The sequence below is a fragment of the Camarhynchus parvulus genome, chromosome 10, assembly GCF_901933205.1.
Source record: "Camarhynchus parvulus chromosome 10, STF_HiC, whole genome shotgun sequence".
NCBI classification, from domain to species: domain Eukaryota; kingdom Metazoa; phylum Chordata; class Aves; order Passeriformes; family Thraupidae; genus Camarhynchus; species Camarhynchus parvulus.
In genome coordinates this window covers 18919868-18936496 of record NC_044580.1, presented here as the reverse complement: position 1 = coordinate 18936496, position 16629 = coordinate 18919868, and the positions used below count along the sequence as shown (strand labels likewise).

Here is a 16629-nt window from a genome sequence, read left to right as displayed (position 1 = left end):
GGGAAAACTGACCCCGGGGCTGGGATGGCTCCCTCAGGGGGGAAAAATGCGCCAGGGGCTGGGATGGCTCCCTCAGGGGGAAAAAACTGACCCTGGGGTTGGGATGGCTCCCTCAGGGGAGAAAAACTGACCCCGGGGCTGGGATGGCTCCCTCAGGGGGGAAAAACTGACCCTGGGGTTGGGATGGCTCCCTCAGGGGGAAAAACTGACCCCGGGGCTGGGATGGCTCCCTCAGGGGGGAAAAGCACAACTAAATACTGATGCCGGGCTGGGACGGCTCCCTCAGGGGGAAAAACTGACCCTGGGGTTGGGATGTGGGACCCGGGTCTCTAAATTTGTGCCGTGGGACGCCTCAGGGCAAAACCTGCCCCAGGGGCTGGGACAGTGCCCTGAGCCAGCTCTAAAACCAGCAGCTCAGCTACCAGTGATGGAAACTGTGTCCCACTGGACATTCCAATAAACTGCTCCATGGGCAGGAGAGCTGAGGGAGGCAGGAGCACCGGCTCCGGTTGGAATTGTACCTCCAGCCCCAGCCAGGTCCCTCCAACCCATGCACACTGATAGTTTCCATATGAACGTTCTATCAGTTAACACATGAAAATCATCATTTCTTCTGAAAGTCATCCCAGCTGGACACAACTGTTTGGGGATGTACTCAATGATTTAGAATGGAATTCCATGGCACTTCCAAATCCTTGCCTTTTGCTAGAGATGACTTTGTGTACAAGGACACATACATTGCCCATAGGTGTTTACACAAATCATTAAAATCTCAGTTAATAAAGGAACAAAGTTGAAGAATACATTTTGTTGCTCAAATAAACATTTGGTGTGGTCTCACATTCCTGTTTGAATGTGCTGCTTTCATCCTTCCACCGAGCAGAAGGAGTCTGCTGCATTTAAAATCACATTTCTGAATCTTGGTGGGTTTTGGGGATTGGAATATAATAATCTTCAAAACAAGTGAGGAAAGATCCTCCTGTGCAAGAGGGAGAGTTCTCTGATTGCTCAGGAAAGGGGAGCAAAATTAGGACAAAAATTGGGTTCATTTTTGATAGGAGTCAGCAGAAAACAGTAAAGAACAAGCAATTGACTTTTAGCAAAATTGCAGAAATTTGGGATGTTCCACTTAGCACAAGTTTCACTGAGAACAAATTGGCTGGGACCTTGGAGGAAAAGTGGAAATTGAGATGACAATCAAGGAGCTCACTTTCCATTTATAAAAGGTCACTCAGAAAATAAAACAGTGCAGGAGGGGAAAAGAACACAGAAAATTATCCCTGACATCCCTCCAGATACACAGTGTGTGAAACGGTTTAAATTCTATGACATGCAGCAATTTTAGTGTTCCTTGGTGCATTTTTATATTATGATTATGTGAAAAAACACGATTAGTGTTGTTGTATGGGGAATCAGCCTGCTGCAATCCACAGATATTCCCACCCAGGGCTCTAAACCTGCCAACAGAGGGTTTTGTGGAGGGGTTTTTGAGGAGGGGTTTTTGTAGAGGGGTATTAGAGGAGGGGTTTTTCAGGAGGGGTTTCTGTGGAGGGGTTTTTGTGAAGGAGTATTTGAAGAGGGGTATTTGAGGAAGGGTCTTTGTGGAGGGTTTTTGAGGAGGGGTTTTTGTGGAGGGTTTTTGAGGAGGGGTTATTTTGGAGGGTTTTTGAGGAGGGGTTTATGCAGAGGGGTGCTTGAGGAGGGCTTTTTGGGGGCAGCGAGTTACCGATGTGGCGCCGGGTGAGCTCCACGGCCGCGTTGCGGTTGACGTTGGAGAGCAGCCCCAGGCAGAAGCGCTCCGAGTTGGAGGGGTCGGTGAAGCCATCCACGGTCATGGAGGGCTGCGAGGCGTGGAAGGTCTCCCCCACCCTCTGGTTGAGCTCGTAGTAGGATATGGAGCACCAGAAGGCCGGCTCGCAGTAGGTCACGGGCTGCAGGTCTGCACCAAACAAAAGCCAAATCAGCCACAGCAAGGGAAAGGGGGTGGAAAAAAACACAACCCAGATGGTTTGGAATACTGTTCTGCTTCATTCCTCAGGCTCACTTCAACCAAGGTTTCTTTTTAATGGACCACAGCAAGGAGGTGACATCAGCCCTGGAGCTTCTGGCACGTGCAGCAATCACAGAAAGTCAAAGGCATTACTCACTTAGCAAGTGGGGTGTCACTGAGCAGCCTCACACTTGGGAAATTAAATAAATAAATTCAGCTTTACTATGAAATGTGGGATCTCTTTTAGATAGACAGTTCTTAAGCAGACAAAGAAAGGAAGGAGCATAAAATCTTGGCAAGCATAAAGCACAAACCTGCTGTCCATAGCACAGGTGTGCTGCACCCTAAATCTGTGCACTTGCAACCAGTAAATCCAACTTTCCTTCTCACTGACCCTGCTGTGACCTCTCTGGCACTGGTGAAACCAGCAGTCTGAAATATGCCCCAAACTGCCTTTAACAGTGGCATCAAAGTGATTCAAAAACCTTCTCCCAGTGCACTGGATCTCAAAGCATCAGAGGAAAATCCATTTTCCCGGCAGGTGAAGGCTCAGCTCTTCCCCTGGGGTCCTGGTTTGCCTCATGGACCGAAGCCAAGGGGCTGAGGCTGAGGAGCAGAGGGAGCTGAGGCAGCCTCGGGAAGGCAGGGGGGCACTCAGACAGCACTGAGTGATTTCACTGCTCCCACTGAAGCCCAGGAGACTCCAGCAGAGCAAGGCCCAAGGAAAATTTCCTGGAAATGCAGCCCAGGGAGGTGCCCAGCCCTGCTGAGAGCCAAGCTGAGCAGGGAGTGCAAAGCAGACCCAGCCAATTCCTGAGTGCTGTTCCCCACATCCAGTGCAGGAGAATTCCCTCCAGCCCGCCCCCCAATTTATCACTTCATCCCCATTCAAACTGTGCTTAAAGACAGAACAGAAGAGCTCCCATCTGGCCAAGGAGTTAACATCAAGCAGCAAAACCCAGGTTTTTCCACAGGCTTTCCCATCTGCTGCTCCTGCAGGGCTTAGGAGAATGTGGGGCTTAAGAGATCAACTCCAAAAAAATCCAAGACAGGTTTTCACCACCCCAGCCTCCTCTCACACTGACCAGAGTCACTGCAGAGGTTTGGGAGTCTTTTCTCACCTGTACCTGTTACTCCATAACCTTCAGGCACAGGCTGGAGCAGCCAAAAGGCACATTGGCTTCCCCTCCACTGCTGGAAGAGTTCCCAAAGTAGCCATTTATCAGGAAAATCACTTTGCTTTCTGCTTTGTTACAAGCTTTGCTGACAGCAAATAAGGAACTGAATAGAAGTACATCTGGGGAGCTCTGTAATCCTTAGCAGGCTTCAAAATCCATGGAATTTGGAGCTTGTACCCATTCCCAGCTTCTTTTACCTGCCACTTCCTCACATTTGAATTTTACAGCTCAAAGCAAGCCCCTCTCTTGATAGGAACAGATTATTTCACACACCCAGGAATGCCACAAGTTTACTGTCCCTGCCTTTTTCTCCTGCATGGCCCATTTGGTGTTCCCACTGGAAAGTGCCACTCCAGGCAAGTTTTTCCAGCAGCAGCAGTGGCCACCTCAGGACTGCTGTGGGCTCTGTGGCCCCAGCACAGTTTGGAGAGAGGCCCAGCAAACACCAGCTCTGCCCAGAGCCTCCCAAGGTGAGTGCACCCACCAAAGAAAACAGATCAGTTCCACATGACTGGGCTCTTACTCCACAGCAAGTGCTTTTCTAATCAAAAGGCTGCTTGGCTCCAGAAAAATCAACTTGTGTTGATCCTTAAGTAATACCCTCAGGTTGGTGCTATTCAAGTTATAAAAACACTGAAACCTCTCCATGGTTTTGTGGTCCTTTCCTTCAGAAACCACCTCCACCTCACTGGGGCTCAAGGGAACTGTGGATTCCTCACTGAAGGATGTACAGAAATTTTATTTCTGGCTTATCTGCAGCCTGAGGAAAGACATAAACCAACGAATCCTGGTTTGAGGAAAAGCTTGTCTCTAAAAACTGCAACCAAGTTTTTAATGATGCTGCCTTCTCCTGTGATTTGTAGTTTTAAACCTCAGCTTAAGCTGTTGTGGGATGGGCAAGTTCTCTCTTGTGTTAGAGCTGTCCTAAATATTCATTTTCAATTTATGGCTTCAGTGTTTGGGGAAAAGGAAGAGAATGCAGCTCTGCTAAAGCCAAAGAACCCTGTGGGGGTACACAATCAATAAAACAGGATACATGAAACCCAGGCAATTCCTGCCTGAATCGTCTCTGCACAATTTCAGCCTTGACTCGAAACAGCTTTGCTGTCAGAAGTGTCCTCTGGGCCCTGGGATGGTCCCAGTCCTGCATCCTCCCCGCCACATCAAAGTCCTGGGGACAATCTGCTGCCTGCTCTGCTCCCCTGGGAGCACAGGGAAGTTGTTACCCTGGTTCCAGGGAGTGTGGCTGATCACAGTGAGCCTCACAGCCCAGAGATGTTTCCAGCTGTGCCAGTCCCAGCCCCCTCCTTGGGAGCGAGGAGATGCTCCCTTCCCTCTGCAGCAGGGAAGGCTGGCTGTGCCCTGGGACAGGGACAGAGGGACGTGGATGTGACCAAGGGCCATGTGCTCACTGCTCTGACAGCTCCTGCGTCAGGCCCTTCAGTGGAGCAATCCCTGACAATGGATTTCCTGTGCTCCAGGGATGGCCCCCTCGGAACAACAATGTGTGTGTGACCACAGGGCTGCTCCTCAGCCAGCCTCAACTCCCTGACTTCATTCCCAGTGCCCACAGAATGCTGGCAACTCTCCTTTCATTTTGTTTTTAGTATTTCCCTCAGTTCGTGTTTCAGCAATGGGGAAGAGATCCTTGGCTCTTGTGACTTCCACTTAAAGCTTTTGTTTGACAACTGAAAACTTGACAACTGCAATTTGGAGCCAAAACTCCAACACTTCCAACTCCAACACAAACTGAAAGGAGAATTTTTTTAAAAATCCCAATATGTTACCTTGCAACACTTTTGTGCCTGGGAATGGGAAGATGAAATTCCCTGAGCTCCTTCCATCCCACATTTCAGCCTGCCATGGAAAACCTGCTCTGGCCCTCGAGGTAACCCTGCCCCTGGTGTCACACTTGGTTTGCCTTGTGCTGCTTTATTGCCTCTAGAACTCCCTGGAATATGGCCATGGGATTTAGGTCCAAAGTTCAGTTTGCACAAAGTGAACTGTCTTAAAAGCTTCAGGTAGCTCTGCTCAAATAAACAAAGCAATCCTGGACATTGTTTTCTTCATGGCAAAGCCGCCCCCGCTCTGCTCCAGAGCTGAGAAACCCCTCCTTGCACACACTGCTGGGGGTTTGGATTTCTGTTCCATTTTCTCCACAGACACACACACAGAAATTGATTCCTTCAGAGCAAAGTCCAGCCCTAGACAGTGGAGTTTGCTTATCCAGGAATTACAGGAGTGCTGCAGCAGGTCACCAGCCACCAGCAGCTCCTTCCTGGGCTGTGACCATCAGGCTGAAGGTCTGATTTCCCTGCGAGCAGCTCCTTGCTGCTGATAAACCATTTACAACACTCATGTGATGGCAATTTTGCCCTCGGACACTTTTAAGTGTGGATCAGCTGCTCTTTAATTTATTATTTCGTAGCTTCCTCAAAGGCAAAACTTTACAATAAAATTAAAAGCAACAAGAAGTTCTTCATTTGTGGAAGCTCCTGCCTGAGAGCAACAAATATGGTTTGCAAGAATTCAAAGGCGTTTTTTAATGCTGGTAAATTAAACTGCTTCTCTGCTGTCTGCTCCTCAGACTACAAAGAGACTCCTCATGCTTTACCAGCTTCACCTGCTCCTTTTTTTGTCCCCAGACAGCACCTGAGACATCTGATGTGTTACCAACCAGTGTCCCTGTCAGGAAGGATATGGGGGTCTGTTTCCTAGGAACTCCTCTCTGCCTTATGGAAGGCAGATACCACTTGCCAGGTTGAGTTTGTTACATTGAATTGGCTTTTATTTTTAGATTGAAAATAAAAAGGAAAAATTGCAGGAAAAATTGCAAGAAAATCTCATCAGTTTCCAGGCAGAACACTGGGAAAAATGAAATAAAAATGTCTCAGTCATGCATTTTCTTCTTGGGCTGTAGCAGTTAAAAGAAATAAAAGTTTTGTGTCACCATGGCAATATTAAAAAAAGGGGGGAGGGGAAGAAATCCTCTGTTCAACAGCCCCAAGATATCCAAAAGTCAGCCAATGACTGACAAATTTTGGAGCAGTGTCAAAGTCCTGCGTGCCAGGATTAAAAGCATATGTAAACTTTATGGCCATGGTTATTCCAGAGAAGTCTCAAGTGGGCTCTGTCTGCTGCCTTAATGAACAGTTGGGGAGCTGACCCTGCAGCCAGGCAGAGCTGGGAGGGATTTTTATGGCACAGCAATTCCAAACAGGCCAGGAGCTCAGCGTGATGGAGATCAGAGTGAAAAGAAAGGGTGGAACTTTTGGGATAACAGAGGTGCAGAGAGAGCCACAAAAGCTCTCGTGGTGTCTCAGAGGTTCAGCTGCTCTCCCTTCTCCTCAGGGTTCCCCTGTTCTGTCACAGGTGTGGGATGAGCCAGTGCCAGCCACGGTCTGGAATGTGCTCCCTGTGCCCAGGATGGAGCTGGGGGAAAACAACTCCAGACTGCAGCGTGATTTAGGTTTGGGTGAGGAAAAGCAGCTGCTGTGAGCCAGATCAGTGCTCTGTGCATCTCCCCCACCACCACCACCTCTGGAATGCTGTCCATGACCTCTCCATTCCCTGGCATTCCTGCACATTCCCTGCTTATTTGGGTTCTCCAACCTCACACCAACCAATCTCCTCCACTCCTCTCTGCTCAGACCATGCTCAGTCTCACAGAATCACACAATTCCAGGATAGGTTGGATTAAAAGGGACCTTAAATCCCATCCAGTTCCATCCCTGCCTTGGCCAGGGACATCTTCCCCTGCCCTAGGGTGCTCCAGCCTGGCCTTGGGCACTGCCAGGGATCCAGGGGCAGCCACAGCTCCTATGGAAACTCCATCCCAGCCCTCCCCACCCTCCCAGGGAACAATTCCCTGCTCACATCCAACCCAAAGCTGCCCTCTGGCAGATCAAAACCATTGGAATGCTGCAAGAAGTGCACAACTTCAACAGCATCATTGAAATGTCATCCTCTTGACTGTAATTACAGCTCCCAGGATCATGTGCTTACCCAGGTTGTTGTGTGCTGGAGACATGGGGTTTGGTGATAAGTTTGGAGAACCTGAAAATCAAGAAGGGGTAATTATTGCTATGGAATCTGCACCAGGAAAAACATTCACAGGATCTGCAGGGCTGCCCAGGCTTGTTGGAGGGACAGCCCAGTGCTCACTGCAGGCTCATTTCTGACACTGCAGCCTCTCTGATGTTCACTACTCCTTAAATATCAACTTGCTGTCCCTTCACAGGGAATTCACTGGAGTTTAACCCATTAATTTTCCAAACTGAGCAGCACTTGGCTGTTTTGCTTTCAGGTATCATCCTGACAAACCCAGTTAGCTGGGCATTAAAGAGCTTGGGTGTACACTGCCAGACAAAATAAAATTAAAACCATAACACTTTATATCCCAAATCCTGCTGGGTTTGAGACAATGGAGTATTGGATCAGGTTACACAGCTCTGACCAAAAAGCTGTCAGAATTTTATTCTCCATCATGTAAATTTGCCATCAATTCTGGGCTTATATTTTCAATATCTGCACTTGGATGTCCCATGGATGCAGACAGATGGTGCAGCCCATTTTTACATTTTCCTTCACACTGTTCTGAGCTGGTTTCTTTATTTTTTTTCCTATAAAGAGGGAAGTCCATGACATCTGAACATTAATATGGGCTGTTCAAACATAATAGATGGATTATTTGAACCTGAATTAGGTACCCTCATTCCAAACCTGGCTACTTCTTTTTGTGGCAATGAGAGAAAACCTGGACATTCAACTTCCTTTGGGATACAGCCACTAAATTAAAACCCCAAAGGTGACTCACCTGCATCCATGCTGGGGTTCATCTGGTGGTCACTGGTTTCTCCATCCTCACTCAGATAGCCTGGAGGAGGGGTCTCTGGAGGCACAAAACCATCACACTGTCAGTGCAACTGAAAAGTCTGGATTTTAGGCACCAAAAACATTCATTTTGTCATTCACAAGGAACTCAAATTCTTTTTATTACTTTTCTTTCTCGAGCTGCTGGAGGGAGGAGCCAGCACAGCCAGGGTGATATCCATATTTGTGAATAACAGAGGAGGGGGAAAACAAAAAAATCCGGATTTTCAGTCCCATGAAACTTTAAGCCATGGAGGCAGTTTTCTGTCCACATATTTCTCCTCTCCTGGAGTGCAGCTGCATAACTTGTCCATGCAAATAAGGTGTAAATTGCTTGTAAAATAGATACATAAATAGAAGAGCTCAGTTCCATCAGAAATTTGGAGAGTTTTACTCAAAATGGCTGAATTTCATTCAAATCTCAACCCAGTAAGGAAACGTCCAGTTTAGATTTCACAATAAACTGAGGTTGTACCACTGAATGCAGAGGTGAGTTTAAACCCAACAAAACAAAGCCATGAACATGCTGAGTGCCCCATTTACAATTCCCAGCTATTTCTGCACTCTGTAGCTCCAGAGGAACGCTGGAAGGGAAGACTGCCAGGTTGGGATTGCCTGTGCTCCCTGCCCCTTCCCTCTGCTCCCTTATGGAAGACACAAGGTACCTGGAATGTAGTTGCTCTGGGGCTCGATACCTGCAGGGAAGTTAGTGTTCTCTGGGATGGAGTGGCTGTAGTCATCCAGGGGCGGGAACTCGGCCGGGATCTCCGTGTGCCGAGGCACCAGCACCGGGGGCAGCACTGCCAGGGAAAACGGCAATAAAGGCAGTGAAACAGCAGCAAACAGGAGCAACCAGGCTGCAGTGACAGCTTGAAACACAGGGGCTCGTTAAGGGACAGGATTTGATGTTTGCCTCTGGAAGAACAGCAGCAGGTGAGGGTGCTGTTTATTCCCAGCTGGGAACAGGATACAGCTTATCTGAGCACATCTGGTCTCTCTGCCCCCTCCCAGCTCTGCTGGAAACACCATTTAGGAGATGGTGCACCCCATGATTCCCAAGGAATGAGTTTCCCATAGGATGGAGCAGGCAGGTGGGATTAGCATAAACATCCTGCCTGGCTCTGCAGATCTGTGCTGACATGCAGCAGGAGCTCCTGCAGCTCCAGATCAAAGCCTCTTCCAGAGGCAGGAGGAGACTCCAGAACAGGAAGCTAGGAGCTGTTCTTAGACCCAGCTCAACAATTTATCCTTAATTTAACCCCAGCAGTGAGGGATGCACAGAACACTGCTATGGTTCCTGCTCTGAGTTATGTGCGCACAATGCACACTGGGAACTTGCTCATTCTGATTTCATTCAATTCCCAACGATATTTTCCCCCTGAGTGCAGGTTCATAAATTATCCCACTCCATACAGTAAGAGATTATCACCAATAACAGACCCACTGTGCCTGGGAATGCCCTCAGAGATCACTCCTGCTGCAGGAGAGGCTGAGCAGGGATCTCCTGGGAATGCCCTGGGAGATGCCCCTGCTGCAGGAGAGGCAGGAGAGCAGGGCTGTGGTGTACCTGGGGTCTCCACTCTCTGGTAGTGGTAGGGGTTGACGCAGACCTCGTCCTTCTTCATGTTGAAGGCGAACTCGCACATCTCCATGGCGCGCAGCTCGTGGTGGCTGTGCAGGTCGGGCCAGCGCCACAGGCGGCAGTAGATGACGTGGGGGAGCCCCTTCCTGTGGGACACCTGCAGCCGCCCATCCAGGGACCTGCACAGGGGCACACGGGGCTGTGAGCCTGCAGTCAGCACAGGGACACACGGGTGGTTCTGGCCTGGCACGGTCACCAACACCCGGGCGCTGCCAGGCCATTGCTGGTGCCCGTCCTCAGGGCAAGGATTTCCCTCCAAAGCTGTAAAATCCTGGAATCCCAGCCTGGCTTGGGTTGGAAGGGATCTTAAAGCCCACCCAGTGCCAGCCCTGCTATGGCAGGGACACCTCCCACTGTCCCAGGTGCTCCAAGCCCCAGGGTCCAGCCCGGCCCTGGGCACTGCCAGGGATCCAGGGCAGCCACAGCTGCTCTGGGAATTCCAGCCCAGCCCCTCCCCCCTCCAACAGGGAACAATCCCCTCTCAATAGGTCAGCTAACCTCACCCTCCTTTAGTCTGAAGTCATTCCCTGTGTCCTGTCCCTCCATCCCTTGTGCCTCTCCAGCTCTCCTGGAGCCCCTTTAGGCCCTGGATGAAGCATCCTCAACAAATAGTATTTGTTTTATGCAACAGCTCTGCTCTGGATTTACTTTTGGATATCTGGATTTTTACACTTTTTCTTTACTATTTTATGGTTGATTAGGAGGCAGAGACAAAAGCTACAGCCAGTAAGAACAGGACAATTCAGTGGTACTGAAAACACTGACATGTCCTAAACAAACAGGGTTTGCAGAGCTCTCAGCCAAATCTGCTGTGCTTAGAAAGGTGTTACATCTCAACTGTGTGTTAATAAACCTGGACTCTTAAAACACAGATAGATGAATTTTCATTGTGACAAAATCAATCTAGATACCATTTATGTAAATTTATCTACTATGTCTACATAAAGTTCAGGAACCTTACAAACAACCAAGACTTCCACTTTCATTTCCAAGGTGCAGCTTGAAACAGAGTTTTTACAGCATTGCTTATTTTTATTTTTACATCTACCCTGTGTCTCCTCGGGCTCATTTTTCACCTAACCCCAGAACAGCCTTTTCCTAGCAACCTTCCCAGGAAGCAGGACAAGAGTTTTCAACCCCTCTCCAGCAGAGGAAAAAGCTGGAGCAGGGTCTCTTCCATCCTGGGTGAATGGGAGCTGCCCCCAGGCACTTCCTTTGAAGTCTAACCCTTCATTTCCCTTGCTTTTCCTAATGACCCAAATGAAACACTTCAGGGCTTTGGTGAAATGAAATATTTCTCTTCTTTAATTTGTCAAGGAGAGAGAAAAATAAAGAAAATTGAAATTTTACTCGGAATTATTTCCCCTGGTTCTTTGTGTTGGCAGCAGAGTTAGAAAAACAAAGTGAACCCAAAGCAAAACACACAAACAATTATCCCAGAGAGGCTGGGCTCATCTTGGCTGCCCTAACAGAGTTTTCCCAAAAGCTCCTCTGGCAGAACTTGGTACCACACACACCTCTGCAAACACAAATTATTCCAGCCAAATCTGGGGAATATTCCCAAGCAGAGTGGCTACACCTGAGCTTCTGGGAAAGCTGGGAATTCTGGTGTTGATTTCACTGGAGCCAAGACTGCAGTGATGTGACCTCAAAACTAATCAGGTTTAAAAAAATACATATGAAAATATTCACTGAATTTAGCAAAAGGAGATGAGACAAGGAATAAACCAGGAGTGCTTCTCCATCCCCCTCACCTTTGCCTGCCTGGCAGCATTTCTTGCATCCAAGTGAGGAAAAAAGAGAAAAAAGAAGGCTCAGAGAGAATATTCCAAGTATCCCAGCAGTGGGAAGTGTTACTCCTGCTCCCACTCTCCAGCAGCTCATGGACACTGTGGATTTGGGCAGAGCAGCTGAGGTGGGGCATTAACACAGAATGTGTTTGACTTCGGGGTGATTTCCAAGGATGGGGCTCTCCCTGCATTCCCCAATAACAGACTCCCCAGTCAGCTGGGGTGGAAAGGGCTCTTCCTGCCCCCACACCAGGCTCTGCCCACAGCACAGACAGAGATGGAATTCCCTGCACTCTTATCTGGAGAGACTTTACAATGACACAGCCATCTGGTTATTTTCCAATCCAGCAACCTCCCCCTCCCCTCCATAAGAGATAAAGTAAAAGGAATGATATTCCCCCAAAGCCCTGGGGGCTCCTTGGGTTTTTCTGGTTGGGAAATTTCTCCTCAGGCTCCCCATGGAGGGGACCAAACAGCATCACCTGCACGTCCTTGGGAACGTGGCTGGGAACAGGGCAGCTCCATTTCCTCATGCTGTCCTGCCCCAGCCCTCCAGGAGCATTTTCCTCAGCCCTCAGGGAGTTTTTCCTCCCAGGGAACAACTCCTGGTGTGGCTGAGATGGGGCAGGAGATGAGAGGAGCCAGCACTGCTCTGCCCAGGGCAGCCCCAGGGGTGACCCCAGCACGTGTCCCATGAGCCATCCCATAATGATCCCCAGGGCACACACAACTTCTTCCTTCTCCTGGTCCTGGTCTAAAGCACAGGCTGATCCCAAAGCATCCCAGAGTTCAGCAGATCCAGACTTCATTACAATCAGCAGAATCTAACCCCAGATTTCCCTGGGGTCGCTGAACTGCTCCTCCCTTTTACCTTTCCTCCAAGCAGCCTGGGCTGAGCAGCTCTCCCTGTACATCTGCCTTGATACAGTTATTATTCCATACTATTTAACAGGATTGCTTTTGAAACTACCAAAATTTTTTGGGCAAAATTTAATACTGGATTTTTCTCCATAAATCCAGCACGTTGCAATGTGTTTGCAAGGGTGAGGCCATAGTGTGCACCAGCCAGGCTGCTTCGAAGTTTGTTATCAAAACCTCAGCAATTTGTCAAAGCTATTAGAACAACAATTCTGCTAAATTAAGACAGAAGAGGCTGAGAAACCGAATAACAAGACCACAAAAACTAGATAACAGGACTGAAACACCTAGACTATAACCAGTCATCTACTCCAAGAAATACAAACAGAAAATGAGTGAACAGGACAAAGACACCAATCAACAAGTGTGTGCTTAGTAATTTGTACAATCTATAAATATATGTGTAATGTAAACAATAAACAACTTAATCATATTAACCAGTTATACAAGAGTCCTACATTTCCCACAAAGCCAGCACAGTTTGTGCTTTGTCATCCAAGTATTCCTGCACTGCATGGAGTCCTGGAGAACCAAAAACCCCTCGGGCTGAGCACCTTTAGGATGGATCCATCCTTAAAGCCATTTCCTAGGGAAATTTGCCACACCAAGCTGCCTCTCCAAGGCCAAAAGCTGCTCAAAGAGCAAAGGGCAACAGTGAGGCTTTAATGGCAAAACCAGGGAGAGGAGGGAAAAAAATGACAGCAACATTGAAGCTTTATTTTTAAACAATCTGTCTGAACTAAACAGGAGAACATTGCACAACCTGAATTTGATTTCCAGGCCTGATTGGGTTTTTTTTCGCTTGTTTGGGGTTTGTTGTTGTTGGGGTTTTTCTGTTGGGTTTGTTTTGTGGTTGCTTTTTTAAAACTGTATTTAATTTGTAAGATCCTGGATTGCGAAAGACAAAAAACCCACCCCACGTTCTGAAAGATTTTGGTCATTTTATTTGTCCCTCTTTGAGCATTCTGCAGCTATCTTTAGATGGATACTGAAACTCTGCCTTGCACCCATCCTCCTGCTGTAAAAGCAAAGCTGAAATCAGGAGTACAAAAACCAGGAAGGAAAATCACTTCTATCACTTTTAAGGAAAGTGATCTAAGCAATCAAATTGTTTTGCCCAGGTTGGAAAAATTCAGATTTACTCCATTAGAGATCCAATTCCTTCCCTTCCCATCAGTTTTATATCCCTGTCATTAATCTTGCAAGAGAGCAAAATGCCTGATAAATTCAAGTATCCAGCAACACCAACGTGTGCAAAAAAAGAAAGAAGGAAAAAAAGAAAAACCATCAAGAGAAAAAGTGAAATTATTCACTTTAAAAACCAGGAGCAGGAGCTGATTTTTAAACCCATGACTAATAAGTTGCCAGCTGCTCTAAAATTCACCAAGAACTGTGGCCACAGGCTGTGATTTTCTCCTGAACACAGAACATGATAAGGAGTTCCTTACTGGCCCTGCATCTGGGCTGCAGCAGGGAAATCAGCATTTATTCCTGTAGCAGAATCTGGTGTTGTGTGCAGAGCTCTGCAATATCCACAGGGCTTCACTGAGCACTTGGAGAAAATCTCAACTTTCCCTCAACAGCGGCCAAATCAACAAGAGGGAATAAAGAAATGACCCACACAGCACATTTGTAACTCCAGAGCTGATCCTTTGCCATCTCTTTCCCCTCAATTTGCTCAGCATCACTGAATTTTCCAATTTCTGGGGCACTTCTAACAGTTCTGTCATTCAAAGTCTGAAAAAAGAAGCTCCCTGTGTCAAGCTGAGGTTTGCAATGTGCTGCCAGAGAGGAAACTAATAATTAACACTCCTGTTTAAAATTTATAGAAGATTAAAATAATTAATAAATGTAATTTTCAACATATGTCTATGGAGAGGGGAAGTTTTTATAACCTCAAAATGAATGGAGTTAAAGGATTTTCCCAAAGCCAAAGAAGAGTTTGTGGCAGAGCCAAGACCAGGAGAGAAGAGTGAATCTCTCCTTTAATACTATCAATGATCACCCCTATTTTGTCCCGGTAACTTTCTCATCTGGTTCTTTCTTCCCACTAAAATCCTCTTTTGGATTTGGAAGGAAACCACACACCCTTTACAAAACAACCCACAGCATCAGGTAAAGAGAAATTCATCTTTTCTTCTGGTGCTGCACAATTCCTCTGCTCAAGTCTCATTTGTTCTGGGTCTGCACAGGAGCTGGTAATAGCATAAATTACCAATATCTCTTATGTAAATGGTTTTACCTGCCCATGTCCACCCCAGGCTTTGCAGCCTCCCCTTCCCCCTCTCCAGCCCTGAAGAACTCCAGCCCTGGGAGTTGATGTCAGGATCAGATTATGACAGCATGAGTCATTTATTAAGATTCCAGTAAGCTCTTTAGCAGGTGCCTTGAGACTGTATTTTTCAGAGTCTAATTTCACATTCAGACATAAGTACATTTTATTGGTTTACCATAAACTCTCTGCCCATTGTTGCTGCTCCACAGAGCCTTGTCCCCCTTCCAATCTCAGTTTAATTCAGCTTTCTTTAAAGCTATGGAGAGATCTCATTTTCTCCTATATCACCAACTAATTTTTCTCCTGTATTTTTCACTGATCTCTGTTATTTACACCCCTTCTGTTTCTGCCCCAGCTACAGGATATTGGTTGGTGGCTACCAAACCCAGCTCCCTCTCCTCTATTTTTAGCCATTTTGTAATTTTATGGCCCTCTTTTTCTTTCAGCTCCTCCTTTTCCTGATAGCCAGGAGGACAGCAAACAAATCAGACACCCCAGAGACCCAAGCACACACCCTCCTACCCCAGAAAGGACAGAATATATCCTAATGCTTAATTAAGGCTTAATCACAAACCCACTTCCAAACTTCCTAATATACATTCCAATATTTCTGCCTTTTCTCCACTGAAAATAGAAGTGGAATTTGAGGCTGAGTTTCTGAAGGTATTGCATCCCTGGTACCTCTAAATGTGAAACCCAGTTTTTCTAAGCAGTCCTGGTCCTTTTATTTATTTCAGCAAAGTTTATTGGCCCAAATCTGTGTCAAACTCGCTGAAATTTATTTGTGCTTGAGCCTTAAGGGTGCAGGGAGTGGACCCAGGAGAGGTTTCTGAACGTGCCTTTTTGAAAAGTCATTTATCAGAGCTCGTCATTCCTTCCCAGAATCCTGTATTTAACTCCAGAGCTGAAATCCAAAACCCAGCACACTTTCATCCAAGCAAAGCAGCAACTTCCCCTCTCCCAGGAGACTGCAGGCATCCTGATGGGGCCGTGGCCTTGGATGGGCAGGGCACCTTCAGGAGGAGAAGAGGGATGGATGGAAATGCCAAGGAAATTCAGATCATCTTCCATAACCCAGAGTGCATCCACAACAAAAGCATTTCAAGGGAGACTGAATTCCTGGAGCACATGGTAATCAAAAAGAAGAAAAAGGCAAAAAAACCCAGCTGTAAAGCTCAGTTATTCTGTCAGCCTCCATGGTACTTACACTGATTTACATTTAATATCCAGTTTCTATGTGCATCTTCTTGATACTGTAGGGAAAAAAACACTCCTATTTTCACTGAAATCAAGAGAGTTCTGCAAATCAGCATCAGCTGTTGATATAACCCAGATAAACCAGAGCAAGAGAACCCAGGAAAGAAAGGAAAAAGAAACTTGTGCTGCACAGTGCTTGGACAGAAGCCTCACACCAAGAACTGCTGCCCCAAATATGTGTGTGCTAACAAAAGCAAAAGGGATTATCTGAGGGAGGGTGGAAAATGACAGTTTTAAGACCTTGGCCTTCCCTTCCCAATATATACAATTCCCAGTGCCTTCAACAGAACCTTCATATAAATACCAGAGTCGGAACTGGCTCCTCAGACAAATGTTTGTGCATTCTATCAAGTTGGGGCAAAGCCAACATTTCTTATGGAAACATTTCTGGTGGTCCTGGACAAAGAACATGTTTACTTTATAGCAGATATAGCTAAAAATACATTGTGCTCCAGCCTCCAATTATCTTGTTTGGAATAGTTTGAGGCTACTCGAGGCTCGTTGCTGTTATTTTCTTTATTATACAGTGAAAATGTTGCTGCTTTTCCTGTAATTTGAAAAGCAGCTATTTGCAGGTTTGCCCATCTGTGTTTGGACCTCCCCCGCACGGATAATGAGATCCAGGGTGAAATTTTCCAGAGTGCCCATCTCCCATTTTCAAAAGCAACTCAAGGCAGAGATCAATGCTCTGCTGGAATTACAGAGGC

The 16629-nt window shown here is 47.0% G+C and overlaps 1 protein-coding gene across 2 annotated transcripts in view; it reads right to left on the bottom strand.

Annotated features, from left to right (window-relative positions):
• The window catches only part of SMAD3 (SMAD family member 3), a 68277-nt gene that overhangs the window by 9538 nt on the left and 42110 nt on the right, over window positions 1-16629 (bottom strand). The window contains exons 2-6 of one of the 2 annotated variants that reach the window (XM_030954963.1): window positions 9608-9801; window positions 8736-8840; window positions 7985-8059; window positions 7174-7224; window positions 1727-1939 (exon numbers count right to left, since the gene is read on the bottom strand). In XM_030954963.1, coding sequence (XP_030810823.1) covers window positions 1727-1939; window positions 7174-7224; window positions 7985-8059; window positions 8736-8840; window positions 9608-9801 — 638 coding nt within the window. Of the gene's footprint in view, window positions 1-1726; window positions 1940-7173; window positions 7225-7984; window positions 8060-8705; window positions 8841-9607; window positions 9802-16629 lie in introns of both variants that reach the window. The other variant, XM_030954962.1, reaches the window with a different exon arrangement.